The sequence below is a fragment of the Neltuma alba genome, unplaced genomic scaffold, assembly GCF_004799145.2.
Source record: "Neltuma alba isolate B1F8T4 unplaced genomic scaffold, ASM479914v2 tig00006168_pilon, whole genome shotgun sequence".
In the NCBI taxonomy this organism is placed as follows: Eukaryota; Viridiplantae; Streptophyta; class Magnoliopsida; order Fabales; family Fabaceae; genus Neltuma; species Neltuma alba.
In genome coordinates, this window is record NW_021634370.1 from 1 (window position 1) to 17,483 (window position 17,483).

At 35.7% G+C, this 17,483-nt stretch overlaps 4 protein-coding genes, 1 non-coding gene and 1 pseudogene across 6 annotated transcripts; 1 reads left to right on the forward strand and 5 right to left on the reverse strand.

Annotated features, from left to right (window-relative positions):
• Positions 1-1,840: 1,840 nt before the first annotated feature.
• Positions 1,841-3,362, reverse strand: LOC114749762 (pectate lyase-like). The gene is made up of 3 exons (XM_028938302.1): positions 3,137-3,362; positions 2,389-3,056; positions 1,841-2,308 (listed from the first exon to the last, which is right to left on the reverse strand). The coding sequence occupies exons 1-3, from the start codon at positions 3,360-3,362 to the stop codon at positions 1,841-1,843; spliced, it is 1,362 nt and encodes a 453-aa protein (XP_028794135.1).
• Positions 3,363-3,975: 613 nt separating this feature from the next.
• LOC114749758 (protein PELPK1-like) lies at positions 3,976-5,052 on the reverse strand. Its single transcript, XM_028938297.1, has one exon. It carries the CDS (start codon positions 5,008-5,010, stop codon positions 4,303-4,305), a length of 708 nt encoding a protein of 235 aa, XP_028794130.1. The 5' UTR covers positions 5,011-5,052; the 3' UTR covers positions 3,976-4,302.
• A 1,870-nt stretch (positions 5,053-6,922) lies between these two features.
• Positions 6,923-7,887, reverse strand: LOC114749759 (protein PELPK1-like). Of its 2 annotated transcripts, XM_028938299.1 has the most exons (2): positions 7,259-7,887; positions 6,923-7,225 (listed from the first exon to the last, which is right to left on the reverse strand). In XM_028938299.1, exons 1-2 carry the CDS (start codon positions 7,803-7,805, stop codon positions 7,113-7,115), a joined length of 660 nt encoding a protein of 219 aa, XP_028794132.1. In that variant the 5' UTR covers positions 7,806-7,887; the 3' UTR covers positions 6,923-7,112. The 2 variants fall into 2 exon arrangements, with proteins under 2 accessions (XP_028794132.1, XP_028794131.1); XM_028938298.1 differs by having other exon boundaries at positions 6,923-7,884.
• A 1,151-nt stretch (positions 7,888-9,038) lies between these two features.
• On the reverse strand, positions 9,039-9,608 carry LOC114749763 (uncharacterized; annotated as a pseudogene).
• Positions 9,609-11,545: 1,937 nt separating this feature from the next.
• On the forward strand, positions 11,546-14,768 carry LOC114749757 (uncharacterized). Its single transcript, XM_028938296.1, has 3 exons — positions 11,546-12,067; positions 13,067-13,740; positions 14,437-14,768. The coding sequence occupies exons 2-3, from the start codon at positions 13,235-13,237 to the stop codon at positions 14,441-14,443; spliced, it is 513 nt and encodes a 170-aa protein (XP_028794129.1). The 5' UTR covers positions 11,546-12,067; positions 13,067-13,234; the 3' UTR covers positions 14,444-14,768.
• A 2,587-nt stretch (positions 14,769-17,355) lies between these two features.
• TRNAA-AGC (transfer RNA alanine (anticodon AGC)) lies at positions 17,356-17,428 on the reverse strand. The gene has a single exon. It is a non-coding gene; the product is annotated as a tRNA-Ala (tRNA).
• Positions 17,429-17,483: the final 55 nt, after the last annotated feature.

A 17,483-nucleotide genomic window follows, 5' to 3' on the forward strand; every position in this document is an offset into this window, starting at 1 on the left:
AAGTAGTGGCTATTTCTTTATCAGACTCCAAGACTCCAAGATTCTCTCGGCGGTCCAAGACAGTCCAAGTAGAGAGAGATTTATCACCTACAGAGTCCACCTGGACCCACCTTGGTCCATGAGAAAACGTTACAGATGCTATGGCTTATAAGAAATACCTGTTAAATTAATTTAGAAATTTATTCTATGTATACATGAAATATCGTTCATCATAAGTCTAAAACATGCATGAAAATAGATGAAAGGCATATGAAATGGTCGGCCTAAGCGTTTTGCTGCTGGTCTCTGAGTTCCTTAATAATCAGAATCATCGTTTCCCTACCCTTGAAGGTAGATTCGGGTCCGACGGTGCCTATAATATAATGCAATAATAGAAAACATTTAATCTGTAATCCTGTTATTTTCAGTTGGATATTGATGTAGTTTTTAGTTGTCGGCAACCTGAGAGACTGGTATCGTCTAACTATCTGTTCTACTTTCCAAATTGCCAAGTATACTGGCTGGAATATAGCAAATACGTGCTTCTATCAGGCCCAACTACCACACTCACACACATATTCAATCCGATCTCCCTTTCAAATATACTTTTTGTTCATTCCAGTTCTGAAGTTTTGGTTCATTATATTCCAGTTTTGAAGTTTTGATCAGCGGAGATTGCAGTTTCATGCAATGTCAGAAAAAGTTTTAATATTAATATCATCAAGTGCTTCAAAAATAATAGTAGTGTCCGTTAATTCTGTGCTGTTCGATGTTGAACACACATATATATCCTCTTGTCTTTCTGTCAAACTTGCTGATGGAAGGTCCCTTGATTACAGGAGAGCGTTAATTAGAGAAGTTACAAGGAATATATGTTTAGATATGATGCTACCAACAGGAATGATGATAAGTCTTTGGAGCACGGACTCTAAGGGGATTTAAAAAAAAAAAAAAAAAGGTCACAGCATACGTATGAAAAAATGGACTCCTTAAAATCATTCAACTATATATGCAAATTATGTGATTTTTATCTTCCTTTAGAAAACTCAAACACTACGTAATATGGGAGAGAAAAAAATGCACAGTAAAATTAACTTCATATAATAATTACTCGGCTTCTTGACTTTATAGGGCCAATTTTTCCTGTATATAATTAACCTTCAATTTTTTTACCTATAGGTGGATATGTGTTAGATTTAAAAAAAAAAAAAAACATCTCTTCCAATTCACTCCTAATTTTAACGGTCCATATGTACCACTCACACCAACATAAAATGGTAACAAACAAATCTTATATTTGATTTTAATGATGTTGACAATAAAATTCATCTTTTTTGGCCCGTAATAAAATTCATCTTTTTTACATAACAATAAAAATCCATTTTTTTTTTACCAACACATAATGACGATATTGATTGAAGAAAGAACTTTTTGGAAAGAATTATCTTCAATCATATAATTTGTAAATACGCTTGAACAATACACACGTAAATATTGTATTTGGTCCCACTCATTAAATTGGATCGAATACGCGCACAACTGGGGGAAATTTTCAAATCAATAAGAAATTTTTACACCAAAAAGAGTCTACAATTAATTTCAAATAAGAATAACGAAGTTGACCTGCAGCGTACAACAAGGGGCGTGGAAATACATGCTAGAATTACAACATGGTTACGTCAATGTAAATAAAATAAATAAATTATTTCATAAATAAATAAAACAGATGGAGCTTTTCAAAATAAAAACTTCAACTACGCAATGAACACTGACGAGTGATGAGTCTAAAGCTCCGATTGGCCCTAGCTAGAGGATTAATCTAATCTGTTTCAATTCATTCTCTTAAAACAAATTAAAGATGCTAACAAGGCTTGCCGACCTTGCACTTGATCTGACCCGAAAAGCGAGCAAGTTCGGGAGCTTCGATCCCTGGTCTGGGTGGTATCAAATCCTCCCTCTGGGTTATAGATGTGGTTATAGGTTTTCCCGATGGTACGAAAAAAGCTCCGTTTACAAACTCGTCATTCTCCGACTGCCACGGCCAGTTTTGCCACTCCGATTCTGGCGCACTCACTCTGTTGGTAACCTGCTTCGCTGCTACGTTGTTCGGAGCACTGAATCGGTTTCCTTGGCTGAGTATGGTCGGATTCGCCGTTCCTCCGATGGCGTACATTATCCAGTTATGGTAGTCGTTGTTCACCACATGGAACCATCCATGTCTGCATCTGGGCATCCTCTGTATCAATCCGTTCCCGAAGTGGTTGAAAGCCACCGTTACCTGCATCACCTGGTCCTGTTTATACACGTCTCCGGCTCCAAACAGCATCACCTGCATTCATTTCTTTTACTTGCTTATGAATTCATTTGCTTAATTTATCATGTCATTGAAGCGAGCAATTAGTTACGTACGTCGTTGTGCCTGGTCATGTGGCAATTTGATATTGTAATGGCGGTAGAACCCATGATGGCGTCGACCAGCCCATCGTCGGCGTTGGACATTGAAATGTGATCGATCCAGACGTTGGTGGAACCGAAGAGGCTGATGGCGTCACCGTCGCTTCTAGTTCTCAGCCCGACATGGTCGGGGGCATCCCTTACCAGACCACCCTTCTTAGCTTTGATATTGCGAATGCGAAGGTTGTGGATGATGACGTTGTTGACGAATTGTAGAGTGAGGCCGCCGCCGCTCTTTATCTGAACATTAGCTCCACGTCCGTCGATTGTCTTGTCGGAATTCACCAGCAACTCCTGTTTCAACTTGATCACCATGCTGTATGCGAATATGATCCACAATGGCTCCTTCTGAATTGCCCCGTACCTCAGAGTTCCGGGTTTCGGGTTAGCTACGTCGTCGTCGGAAGAATCTGTCACGACGTAGATCTTGCCACCCAGCCCGCCCGTGGTCTTGCGGCCGAAACCCATCGCACATTTGGCTAAATTGAAGCGATTTTTCTCCCAGTCTTTGTCGCATCTCCAGCATCGGTCGATTGGGTTGGTAGTCAGGCAATGTCCTTTGCGTTTCCTCTCCCCCAGGTCCCTCCCTCTGGTATTGGTGGACATGTTGGCCTCATTCATCGCTCTGCATCACCCATTTATTACGTGTTATTGTGAAAACTAAAGAAAACCTAAAGTTTCCTATTCAAAACCAATTACGTACAAGAGCTTACGTACAGATGAACGTGCATATTGAGCTCTGAAGTGACGTTCAAAGGGTTTGGTTCATATGCTTCAAGAGCAACTCTCCGGGCCTCCTTAGCTTTTCCTCGGAGATAATAATCGAATTCTCCGATGTTAGCGTCGACGAGGCATGGAACAGTAATAGCCAAGGTAGCCATTAACAGTAACGTAACTCTAGTTGTACTTTCTACCATTATCTTTCCCATGCCTCCGTTGTTGTTAATTTGAGCATATCTTTTATGAAACTAAGAGGCTCTTTGCTTTCCTTATTAATTGCGCGGTTTTTTTTAATCAATCAAATATAGAAATCCTTATTATAGATGGAGCATTAGAAGCGTGTTGCTATTTTTTTTTGTTGGCTTAAAATTTATCATGGATAAGGTCCCCACATTTGTATTAGTGTACAGTAATCCTTATTTTGCGGGCGTGACTGGTCGGTTCTTAATGGATGTTGCATTTTTACGGGCGCGTCTGCCCAAAGAGAATCACAAAAGAAGGAATTGTCTTCTACTGCTATTTAAGAAGAAAATCTAAAGATGGAAACGAGCAGGGGAAGGAGATACAGATAGAAGAAAAACCATTCATCAAATGCCAAACTAGATTCTGACTTTCCAAAAGTTTATCAAATAGGATTGTCCCCGAAAGGTGATGCATATAAAACTCCAGCGATTGGAGTTCCCAACAAGCGTGATGGTGGCGTTTATTAAACTAATCCGGTTTCATGTGGAAGAACTTTTTGCCAATGTTAAACAAAATTAGAGATATTTCGATTTCGTAATTTTTAGTAATGGACCGATGCATAGATAATTTATGATACGATTTTTGGCAATGTACCCACAATCATCTATTCAAAATCCATCTGTGTGTATCCTCTTTCGTCTTTACAGGTATACAGTATAAACTAAACCAGTAATACGTGGACAAGCAACAAGAAGCTCAAGTAATAACATTGACTCAACCGAACTCATCAAATAATGATGACAAACTACAACATCACCACTGTGGGAAGATGTAACAACAAATTACACTGAAGAGATATTAATAAATAATGACACACAAGAACAGTATAAACCCATTTATTACGTCAGACAATACAAGCTATATAGGGAAGGGAATAAGTAATGTGCTTGTTTAAGAAATAATGGTTTAGTGGGGTTTCGGAATCTCAGGAACTTCTAGCTTTGGCACAGCAGGAAACTCAGGCTTTGGCAATGGTGGCAGCTCCACCTTGGGAAGTTGATGAGGCAACTCCGGCTTTGGAATTTCCGGAACTTTAGGCATCTCTGGCTTAGGAATTTCTGGGAATTTTGGTAACTCAGGCTTTGGAATTTCTGGTACTTTAGACATCTCGGGCTTAGGAACTTCTGGGACTTTAGGTATCTCTGGTTTTGGAATCTCTGGGACTTTTGGTAAGGCAGGCTTAGGAATTTCAGGAACCTTGGGCAATTCTGGTTTAGGAATTTCTGGGATTTTGGGCACTTCTGGCTTTGGCATCTCGGGCAACTCTTGTTTAGAAATTTCTGGTACTTTTATCTTGGGCACCGCAGGCAACTCGGGTTTGGGAATTTCAGGAACTTTAGGCATTTCTGGTTTAGGGATTTCAGGAACCTTTGGCTTGGGAATTTCTGGAACTTTAGGTATTTCTGGCTTTGGAAATGGTGGTAACTCAACCTTAGGCACATGGGGTAACTCTGGCTTAGGAAGAGGAGGCAACTCAGGTAAGTTTGGCTTTGGCAAGGATGATTCAAGAAGAATTCTCACCCCTTCAACCTTTACATGGCTGGTTATTGAAGAGAAACTCAAAAGCAGAAGGGGTAATAATAGAGTGAATGAAGAAAAACTGTGGGAAGCCATAGTAATCGGTTTTCCAACTTGTTACTCCGATTGGTTTTGGGGATTTGCTATACTTATGATTATGATTTTGGAATGATATATGAGGACCTTTTATAGATGAAGGAGCAGCACGCTTGGATAGCTATGAAGGATGAGTTGGTTCAACGCCACCTCGTGTTAATTTGTTAGCTTAACTTCTCACCTAAATATTATTTGAACAGAGCCAAACTCACAAGCTAGTGTAGCCTTTTTAAAATAATTAAATCCTCTCAAATTCTGTATAAATTTATCTTTGCATCTTTTTATTTTTATTTTTTTATATCAAATCAACCTTTCTCCGTTCATATTATTAGGCTTCATATAATTTTTCCCTGATCAATCTTTTGAAAAATATTTTAGTGGGGTTTAAAGTTTAAACATAAAAAAATAGGTATCATTTTAGAAAATTAATTATTAGAGGGAATAACAGTGCAATAAGAGGACAAAGCACGATGAACTTCACCCGGGGGGCAAAAAAGGAATCGACCACCCACACTTGGAAGTTTATATAGAGCTTTTTCGTAATTATGATATAATATGCCATCCGTAAACAACCCCCTGGGGATACGTTGGCAGGACCTACCTACGTTTTGTCTTGTCCACATGCATGAGCCATCCACAAGTGTTTTTTTTTTTTGGGGCATGGAAATCCTCCCCTCGAAGGAAATCCTATGCCATCCACAATTAATATCAATTGAAATGTACTAATTAGAGGATGTTGCTTAACTAATTAGTTAGGATATTTTTTCAGTTAGTTAAAAGTATCCAGGCAAAAGATATTTTAACAAAATAATGCTTGGAATAAATAATATTATATTGGAAAACATAAAAAAAATCTTATAGTAAAGGTTAAAGTAAAGTAATATAAATTATATCGGTTACCCTGCCTCTTATCAAACTCTAATTATGGTTATCACAATTCACAAACCAAGTTCTTTTAGCCCCGGTGTTTGGGTGGGTTCCATTGTCGATCTTATTAAAACGTGACCGGGTTAGTTCAACTCTATATCATCTTTGTATGAGTCATACTGATATTTTAATTTGATTTTACTTATTTAAATTCAAACACATACATGTGTACATGTGTGCATGCATGGTATCTGTCTACATTATTTTATATTGACACAGATATAAATGCATATTCATCTACATAAACCTAGATCAAAAGGGCCACATGATAATTGCAAAGGAATTTTGTACTGGGCCATAAGCAGTTTAAAATTGTCCTTTGATTTGAAGGTATATTATAAAGTAGTTGGCCCAAAAAAAAGAAGGTAATAAAGTTTTTATGGTCAAAAGTCAAAAGATTTATAACTCAACTCTGATTAGTCTCAGGGGCTCATTTAGAAATATTAATATTTATAAATAATTTTTTAATTGTGACTTACAAAATACGACATAAGTATGTCAGAAAAGTTTTATTTCAAACGTGTTTATAAGCACCTAAACAAGTCAACCCAAATAAGAACTCATCAATCTCTTAATCAGTCAATATACTTCTGTTTCAACCCAAGCTTTGATTAAATTTCATTGATTTCGTAATTTCCAAGAGTATTAATAGCTAATTTTATTTTTAAAAAAACAAATATTATTGTTTGTCATATAAATTTGCGGATAAGCTTGCCTAAAAATCTTAAGGAAGTAACAAAAAAATTAATGTCGCCATTATCAGGCAGCAATCGTTTTGAAAAACAATACGGGCATATTTTAACTTTGTTTATTTAGCATGGCTATAGGAGGTGAAATCCACGCTTCAAAATTGTAGGCTTAATTAGGGGAAGTTCAAACTGATCCAGCATTTAACTCTTTGAATTGAACTTGACTATACCAAGGACTGCGGTCTGCTGCATGATGAACCACAAATTCTGAATCAAAAGAGCCAATATTGGCAGAATAAATAAAACAAACGAACAAAACGTGTTATTTAATGACATAGTACAAATAGAGCTCAATAGAGCCAATGAGATTGGCAGAATAATAAATATAATCACATAACTACTACAAACTTATCATATAGTATAAGCTAGCATACAGCTGCTCGATATCACCCCAGCCAACACAATGAAGTAAACCGTGCAAACAGTTTAGTGGGGCTTTGTAATTTCAGGAACTTGAGGCACTTCAGGCTTTGGCAATGGTGGCATCTCAACCTTAGGAAGTTGAGGAAACTCTGGCTTTGGGATTTCTGGAACTTTTGGTAACTCTGGCTTAGGAATTTCTGGAACTTTTGGTAACTCTGGCTTGGGAATTTCCGGGACTTTAGGCATCTCTGGCTTAGGAATTTCTGGAACTTTTGGTAACTCAGGCTTAGGAATTTCAGGAACGTTGGGCAATTCTGGTTTGGGAATTTCTGGGATTTTAGGCACTTCTGGCTTTGGCACCTCTGGCAGCTCTTGTTTAGAAATTTCTGGTACTTTCATCTTTGGCACCTCAGGCATTTCTGGTTTGGGAATTTCGGGAACTTTTGGCATCTCTGGTTTAGGAATTTCTGGAACTTTAGGTAATTCAGGCTTAGGAATTTCAGGAACTTTAGGTATTTCTGGCTTTGGAAATGGTGGCAACTCAACTTTTGGCACGGGGGGTAATTCCGGCTTAGGCAGCTCAGGCACTTGAGGCACCTCGGGCTTAGGAAGTGGAGGCAACTCAGGTAATTTTGGCTCTGGCAAAGAGGATTCGAGAAGAATTCTTGCCCCTTCAACCATCACATGGCTGGTAATTGGAGAGAAACTCAGAAGCAGAAGTGGCAGTAAAATGAATGATGAAATGCGAGAAGCCATGGTATTGGAGTTTCCAGCAACTGATCTTAATTACTAAGGCTTGCAAATGTTTTCGATGCTCTTGTGATTGTGATTTTGAGGTGAGACATGTGAGCCTTTTATAGATGATGCAGCAGCACGTTGATAGGCATACGAAGGAAGGAAACGTGGTGCGACCCTCAGAAGTGGTAGCTCAACTTCTTATCTGAATATTATTGTTGAACAATGATAAACTTTTACTTAGAAATGCAGCCTTTTCAGAGTATCATATACTAAAATAATCATATTGTCGATTTGTCTGTTGAACAAAATTTGACTCCTGCACTTTTTACCATTTATTGTATGGAGGAGATGGTTCCAACATTCTCATCTGCTCATTTATTGTGAACAAGGAATAAACTCTTTCAACGTACGCAAGGAGAAGGAAAAAAAGGCATATAGTAGGTAACGTAGTTGCACTCAATTTTAGAACCCCACGAAAAATCTGTCAGACATATTCATGCGTAAACAAGTCGTCATTCTATTCTTCCTTTGATCCTAATAACAAGCCACAATTTGAAAGTGTGCTGTAACATTTCACAGTCTTATTTGTAGAATACTTCGCATATCATTAATTATTAGTTATTGATGTTTATTGTAGTATTTGGTATTGAATAAAATAATTCATGCTTTTGATTTCAATTTACTAGAGATTGAGATTGTAATTTCTTGTGTTAGCCAAACTCATACATCAACAGAGACGCATACACGGGAGCCACAGGAAGGAGTTTGTCCCCTCACATTTCATTTTTGTTTTTCTCGGAAATATAAATAACTTTATCCTTAAAAAATTGCAACAACTCCCAGAAATTTTTTCTTAAAGTTACGATAAAAAATCTCCCAAAAATAAACTATTCTATCAAATTATTATATCTTTTGCTTCTCCTTGATCCATGTCATTTCTCTTCAGCCAAAACAAAACTATTTGCATTGCCCGTGATATATATGCAATAGCATACTATAGTCTTTCTTTGCAGCTTTGATTTCTTGCGCTTTTATAAAAGAACATTGATGAAAAATTTGGCGAAGAATTATTTATACATTCATAACATAAAAGTATACTGACTGAACTTCAATGAATTAATAAAAGATGTCATATATCCGTTTAACATGAGAGTTTTTGTATATATGAATATGTTAATTCATTTTTAATGCCCCTCCAAAAAAAAAGAAGTATACAAGCAATGTTTTGAGACCCGTGGTGTATCTTCGTGTCTAGTTATCTCTGCGTAAACCCCATCATTGGTGCACTGCAACTCCTTCATCCCTCAATCTTCCATGCAACGCCAAGCATTCCCAGTATGCTCGGCCATTATTCTTCTTTTTCCCTTCATGCCACCATTCATTTTTGCACTCTAGGAAGCGCTCATCCAATTGCTCAGTTCTTTATCATCTTTTCCACTTCCATTGCTTCTACTTTCATTACAACTTAGTCCTCCTCCTTCACATGTTTCAATAACCAAGAAGAAACACCAGTGTTGGGCTTATCCTGGATATTGTGAATTGCAAAATTATTGTTCTTCTTTGGGTAGTTCTTCTGGAACCATTCAATTACATCTCTGTTTTCTTTGGTCGAGCCTACAACAACGAAGACTCTTTTTTAATACCCTTCAAGAAAATCGCCTGTTAAGTCAGGTAGGTAATTGAACCTCTTCAAGTAGATTTCTCTGAAGCAGGTTTCGGTGGCTCCAGGAGCACATCTTCAAGACCCCTTAACGCCACTTTCTCAGCTTCATCAGCTGATCCCAATTGGAAACGCTTTCTCCTAGTTGAGGATCCAATCATTTGATTATCAGTTTTAGTTTCTTTAACGTAACGATTATGTAACTGTATTGTCAAAGATACCCTACTCTGTAATTAGATTGTTGTTTGAAAGAAATTGATGGGTTAAGACGTAACGGAAAAGCCAGAATGCCATCAGTTCTCAGAATGCGATCCACAAATTTCACGTCTCTAGAGCTGGATGCGAACACGAAATCACACGACTCGTCTGAAAATGAGCTTTGTGTCTGTGAATCAGAATCCATAACCTCGTCAAATCCACAGCACCGTGTTTGGTTCAACAGAAGAATGGAGGAGAGGGATTTTAATCAAGGAAAAGAAAAAAAAAGATACAGGGTAACTACAAAAAGGAGGAAAGGGAAAGGGAGAGAGAGATTTTGATCTCATGTTTGGATTGATTGGAAGAGAGGAGAGGGAGCAATTTTAACAATATATTATTTTGTTCTAATAAAAAATTGACTATTTTAACCTCATAAAATTTAAATGATTTTTTTTACTTTTTTATTTTATTAAGATGTAATTATATATATAATGCAATTCACTAATTTTGACTTACAAGACACAGTCACACACTTATAGGATATCAAGATAAAAAGTCGTAAGTGATAGATTTTAATCAGAAAAAAAATCTTGAAGGTGAGAGAAAATACCGACAGTCTCTTGGAATTAGATAAAGAGAAGAAAAAGTTTAACAATACCCACTAATTTTGGAGACAACTATCTTGACAACCTCTTGCTAGATGTTCAAAAGAACTCTCTTACGTAGAAATGTTTACGACTGATTAGGGGTTAACAAATCGAAAGGGTATATAAAGAATTAAAGTATTTTAGTTAGGCTAATTTTAAAACTTAAAATTTTATCTCTCATCCCCCTCTAAAAAATCTCATTTTTAGAGGGGAGGCTAGAAGGGAAGAGGAGGGAGAAGAACTCTTCTCTTTTTTAAAAAATATCTTAACCAAACTTCCCTCCTTTTTAAAAATTGCACCAGCCAAATAAGGGGAGGAGAACAATTTTCCTCTGCTCCCCTCCGAAAACCCGTGCCAAACATAGTGTAAAAATAATAACACCCTCAAAGCCGTCGCATGCGTTCATAATAAGGTCTGTTTGGCTCAATGAGAAGAAGGGGAATGACGGGATTTTAATGGAGGCCAGGAGAGGAGGAGGAAAGTAGAAGAATTTTAATATTACCTTGTTTGAATTTATAAAAAAAAAAAAGAGGGGAGGAGTTTTAATATTACCTTGTTTGGTTCATGAAGAGAAGGAAGGGAAACATATTTTGACATAGATAATTTTACTCTTATTTTATTTAAAATTATTTTTTCAAATTTTATAGAATGTTTAATAAAATAGAATTGTAAATAACATTTAATATATTGAGTAATACTTATATCAAAATTCTAATATACTCTAAAATATGAAATATTATTGGAAAAGAGTTCAAGTAATATTCATCTATTTTTAATTTTTATGGGTATAAAGCTCCAAGGATTTAAATTTTGACATATAATTATATATGTCAAAATTTAAATCCTCAAAATTTATTCATTAAATTATCCATCTTATCTTTTCAAATTTTATATTTATATATAAAAGAGAGAACAGTGTTTGAAGACAAAAATAAAAAGATTTAGGATAATATAAAGATATTAAAAATAAATATTGACGTAATAGTTACAGACAAAATATTACCCTTCCCTTCAAATCCTTCTAAAAATTTTTTTTCCTCCCCCTTTAAAATCTGTGTGTTACTGAACAAGATGAAATGATTAAAATTCTTCTTTGTCCCTCCCTTCCAAATCCCTCGCACCAAACGCACCCTTATTGTCCTTTCTGAGAAAAGGCCTTCGTCGGCCAAATCATGCGGAAGCGAATTCAGCATTTGGGCATGGACTAAACCAGCTGTGGCGGTCTCAATTCTGGAATAAATTAAATGGTGTGAACCTGATGAAAATCCCTCCTTGAGGATGGACACCAAAAAAGGCACCGCGACGAGAACCATAGCCATAAGATTTGTCCGAGACAAAATGAAGAAGACCAGTGCAGCAGGAATCATAACTCCCACAGCAGTATCGGAATTAAAGCAATTCCACCGCCGTTCAAGTGTTTCACATTACTTTTGTTCGCGGATTCAATAAACCCGCGACCTAAATCCATAGTGCTCCCTTAAACCATTAACCGCCGAGCGAAGCCCTTTCGACAGTGGACCAATACGAGGACAACCGAGATGCAGAAAAGAGATGATGATTGCTATAAGGTGGAAGAAAAGGCCTACAAAAGGATTCGAAAGGGAAACTCAATAGCGAGTGCAAAACCTAGCGGCGGTGTGGTTTCCGCCCACAAACGCTAACCGGGTAGTCCGAATTCTACACCAGAGGAGCATCAATTGGCGATTGCCTCATCCTCAGAAGAGGAATCGCATCCAATCTTCCAAATCAATTGAAGGGATGCGTAGGTCACACCGGTAAATTTTTCCCACTTGCACAGTTCCGATTGTCACTTGCAATATTGTTAATTATTTTTTTTGGCCGACCTGATCCTGTTTACATGATAAAAAGAAAAGAAATTTTTTAATTCTATTTATAGGATACTGAGAAAATTTTTTTTATATGGATGTATAATTTTATTACTTTATTTATTATTGTGTTAATTTTATTTATATGAGGTATAATATATATTACATAAGTATAAAGTTGAAAAGTTATTGAATTTTAAATGAGAGTTAATAAAATTTAATTTTTTTTAATTTATATAAAACATGTTAAAAGTGACTTATAAATAAAATAAAAAAATACTTTTTTAATTTTTAATGTGAGAATTACTTAATTAATTTGAATTAGAATACGAAAGCTAACTAAATTAATTAATTTTGATAAATATAACACAATCTTTTTAAAATACTTTCCTGTGATACTAGGTTTATTATTATCATTTAGGTTTTAATTAAAGATTAAGTAGCACACTAAAATATTTTCGCATGTACATCCAACCGTCAAAATATTTTGAAATGCATTTAACATTCTCAAATATTTTTTGTCTTAGCGTTGAATATATCAAAAAATATTTTTAGGTTATGGACATACCTAAAAATATATTTTAGGATATTAATATATATAAAAAAATACTTTACGTGTTACGCACTAAAAAATACTTTGTGCTAGAAATTTCCATATACGCCTTGACCTTTTTAATCAATAGTATTCTCATCACATTGGGCCTGTGGCACTCGTTCGCACTTGGAAACACTCTTAGTGGGCCATCCTCGAGTTCACATGAAACTTAATTGCCTAGAAGCATCCGGGCAGGTTCTACTGACATCATGCCGCGTGCGTACAGATGAAGCCGAAAGTCTCTGTCTTTCGGAATATAAAATGCAAGAAAATTACTTAAAAGAGCAATTCAATTTCTGGGATGTTTCGATGTTTTGAAGGAAATTGAGAGTAAGTTTCGCTGCAATTTCCAGGCACTTACGGAACCCCAAAGTGACCGCGGTGCTCTTAAAGACAGCCAGAACCCATCCTGAAAGCTCACTGCCACACAAGTTCTGTAGCCAAAACCATCACAACCATCTCTCAGCGTCACTCTCCTAGAGAACAAAGTTGCAGGTTTCAGAGAAAAACAAACAAAAACAATGGGAATCGTTGAGGAAAAGAGCTCATTTCCTCTCCCTATCACCAATTCCGATCCCGAAATCAAAGTTCGCAGTGTGCTCCCAGTTTTTGGTTTGCTCAACATGATTATTAGCTGTTCGACGACCATCTACCGCGCATACATAAACGGCGACATTCCAATGGTAGTGTTCATCGTTTTTGTGTTCTTCGGCACCTTCTTGCTGGAATATTGGTTCCGATTATACAATAAGTTGTCCCCGACTGAGAATTCCTCGCAGCGCCATTACATTAAAATTGGCATATGGCTCTTGATAAGCTCTATCATGTTTGGTTTTGCTTATGAAGTCTCCACTTTTATGAGCCTAGCAGCGTCTGTCTCTTTCTTTTCGGTTGTACTCTGTGGCAACTCTCTCCTTTTCTATGTCTATTTCATTTGGGATGGCGAAGGGAAGAGCACACCCGCTAATAAGGCTGCCAAAGCGGAAGAACAGGAAAAGAAGCCTTTCCTGGAGTCTGTAGATAAAGTGTAAGCCCCTTGGTCCATCTTCTGCTGTTTTCTTTTAGCGGCAACTGGTATCAACTACCCGTGCGAAAGTTTACTTCAAATAATATGTGATCACCAATATTACTATTTCAATCCATGTCATTACAAAAGCATTAATGCGTTATCATGCATCATTATGTATGGATAATAATATTGAAATTGCTTTATACTTTTATGCTTAAAATCAAATTTTATTAGCGAAACCTCTATTCACAAGCAGTACATACAAAAAAAAAAAATTATCATTTTGATTTGAACAATTAGTAGCATTGTCATAAATTAACCAACCATTTGAACTTTAGAAAAATATGTAGAATATAGAAAAAACATCATATACCGGAGATGCCAAGTATGATATCAAGAACATATATGTATATATAAAATGTGCTTGCCACATTTGATAGCAAAAATTACTTGACCAAAATAAAGTAAAAATAAGATAATTCTTTACACATTTCAATTGATCAAGGCCTGTCTCACGAAAATATTAAAAGAAATATATACATGAAACTCCCAAAAAAAATCTCAATCTCTATAAATAAAATTTAAAAAAAAGAAAGGAAAATGCTAAAAGTAGGAAAGTCTTAAAAAAGTATGGAAAATAGGAAGCTATCTGAAATAAATAATCGTATGATACTGGACGTTAAGCCACTCATTTAGCTTTCGCTTCCATTTCAGGTGTTAACTCGATCCGTATGTACCCATCAACCTTCTTCTGTCAGCAGGTTCTATTAGATATTCAGTCTGCATGTACCCATCTACATGAGTTCTCGATTTTTTTTTTTTGGTATTTAAAAATGTTGAGGTTAAAAGCAACATTAGAAGGTTTCGCAATAGCATGAGATTCTTATATCATTCATCTACATGCATGTTAGCATGTTTGGTGCGGGGATTCCAAGAGGCTAATGTTATGTAATACTATCTTAATACTTAGGGCAATAGAATGACATATTAGTGTGTTTCTAAACCTACTAATGCGTGCCTTCACATCATTTGAAACATAATGATCACAATTCTGAATTTATGAATTTATGAACCACCATAGCTTTGACAGAGTTGGAATGTGCAGGCCAAGATCTCACTCAAGATTGAAGATCATTTTCCTGTTAAATTCTATGATCCTTGATGTAACTACATACTGAATTTAAATATCCAATCCTGCTGCAAATCTGTATAAGCATGAAATAAGGAACTAAATAATGTTAGAAATATATATTAGATAATCAAGAACCCAACTACTACCCGTAAAAACAGGAAGAGAAATGACCACAAAGCTTATCACGGTAACATAAATATTTTTTCTCTCTAAAGTTTCTAGAGAAAAGGCTAATATTACAGCTACCAACCTATTAGCAATGCTCATATTTATACGCCAACTTAGTAGGAATTTAGAACTTAAATTTAGAAAGGTAAAAAGAAACAAAACAATACTCAAACACCACAATTGATGTAAACATTATTCATCGAGCATATCTTGGGAAATATAAACATGCGTGAGATATAATATTAAGTTTGACAAAGTAACAATACACCCATAGTGCACAACCAGTTTGAAGAGTTACCTACATATGAGTGAAAGTTAAATTCACATATATATATATATTGTGAAATATAATCCATATAAGTTACCCAAGAAAAGAAATGCACCATTTCTTAGTCAGAATTGCATCATGCGTGTGGATTGTGCATAATTTATCAGAAACATAAAAGATTGCTAGCCAAGAGCAGTTTTTACCATTGTGTAAAAACCAATTCATTGTTCAGCTTGCTTGTTTCTTATTCAATGGCAAAGCTGCTAAGTTGATAGAGTGGGATTTCCAAAAAGTAAAAAGGTCAGTAACCAACTTTATGGAACACATGGACCACAAAATAATGGTGCATATTCACCAACCACAACAACACACATGACCGTGACCATGTACTCCACATATTGCATGGCAGATATTGCCCAAGAGCTTCGTTTGTCCCCTGTATCGTAGATATCAAAACTTTACCCTAACGATACTGTGGATACTTTAAAATTTAACAAACAAAAGAAGCTCCAAAGAAGAGACTTGAATCGCAAGCTAGACCATCAGTGAGTATGCGCACTCTTTTGCTGGGATGCAGGGGAGCTTCAAGCAGCTCTCTCCGCTTAGTTTGAACGTTGTTAAGCTCTGGATCTCAATCTAAGGTTATCACTTGACATCCAATCAACTAATATGTTATTACCATCTAAATATCTTATCATTTCACATCACATATCTACCTCTGAGGAATAATTTTAGATCTCTATGTTCAGGAAAGTCAGTCATTTATCCTGGAGGTCAATGTCTTAACTTGCTAATACATTTATATCAATAATCAACATACACATATATATTTACTTAAAAAATTATACAGGCACGTGTGTACTTGCATTTATATATGCATACAATAAGGATACCTTTTTTCTCAGACACTTGGCGCGCATCTGAAATCTATCTTTTAATTAGTAGCAAGTCAGGCATTAATTAATTATCATCTCATGTGTCCTCCGCTTTACTACAATTGAGTCTCTATTGGTCATTTTCTCAAGCACTTGACGTGCATCTTCAAGCATACATTTTCTTTCCGTGATGACTGGGAAACTGCAAATGCAGAAATAAAAATCAACAATAAGAATTAAATTCCAGTAGTAGCAAGAAGCAAAATAAATGCCTGACTTGCAAAACTTTTGAATTTTAACATTTGTGATGCCTCATTACCTCTTCCAATACAAAAACATAAGCTCTCAAGATGGATGATGAACACCTGACAGTGAAATACATAAACGTTCGGTCTATTTTGTCAAGAATTCCAAAAAAGAAAAATCCATTACAGAACAATAAAATACACTAAAATAAAAGGCAAAATCAAAACTATGAGGAATACTGAAGGGGATATGTAGAAAAGTGAAGGGAAGAATAAGACTTGAATTTACCTGCTAGTTCTGCTTTAGAAGCACTCCTTGGTGTTATGTGAGAGTCTCCGACCAATATCCGTCTCCACGCTCACCTAACGACTGCCGGCGTCATTCTACCCGAAGCATGTGGAAAAAGTGCTAGATACAAAATTTAAAAAAAAAGTATACGCAGCCCAAAAAATGAGCCTGTACTGTTCATAAGCTATTATTGTGAGTGAGAAGGCATTATGAGCATAAAGTTAAGCTGGCTGCAACTTGATTTTTATTTAATATTGTAGGTTTAAAAGTATTTTTTTAATAAATCAAAACAAATTTTTTTATATATTTGTTTTGTATATCATAAAATTACTTTTAAAATTATGATTTTATTTCCGTCTAAACACTCTCTAAATAATAATGGAGAAGACCCTATTTTTAGATTTTTATTTCATTGTTGACAAAAAAAATATTTTTAAAAATGATAAAAAAAACACTGTCAAAATAAAAAAAATTGTAAATAAAATCCTATTTTATCCAAACTGGATCTTATTTCAAAAATAGTAAAAAAAAGACCGTTAAAATAAAAATTATAAATAAAATCCTTTTTTTATTTTTTTTATTTTGACGGTTTTTTTAATTATTTTTTTTAAAATTTTATTCTTTAAATTCTTTAAAGGAAGGGTAAAAAATTAACTTGGAGATGCGGGGTATCGATCCCCGTACCTCTCGCATGCTAAGCGAGCGCTCTACCATCTGAGCTACATCCCCACCTAACAGGTGGTGCTTGTCCATCCTAATTAGAATATAGAGCAATGCATCGCAT

Bases quoted from the DNA above. Each gene is read 5' to 3' on its own strand.
- LOC114749758 (XM_028938297.1), bottom strand. From the start codon at position 5,010: ATGGCTTCCCACAGTTTTTCTTCATTCACTCTATTATTACCCCTTCTG.
- LOC114749759 (XM_028938298.1), bottom strand. From the start codon at position 7,805: ATGGCTTCTCGCATTTCATCATTCATTTTACTGCCACTTCTGCTTCTG.
- LOC114749762 (XM_028938302.1), bottom strand. From the start codon at position 3,362: ATGGGAAAGATAATGGTAGAAAGTACAACTAGAGTTACGTTACTGTTA. The intron at 3,057-3,136 runs GTACGTAATTGG...GGTGATGCAGAG, and splicing joins TCATCTGTACGTAAGCTCTT to CGATGAATGAGGCCAACATG. The intron at 2,309-2,388 runs GTACGTAACTAA...AAATGAATGCAG, and splicing joins ACATGACCAGGCACAACGAC to GTGATGCTGTTTGGAGCCGG.
- LOC114749757 (XM_028938296.1), top strand. From the start codon at position 13,235: ATGGGAATCGTTGAGGAAAAGAGCTCATTTCCTCTCCCTATCACCAAT.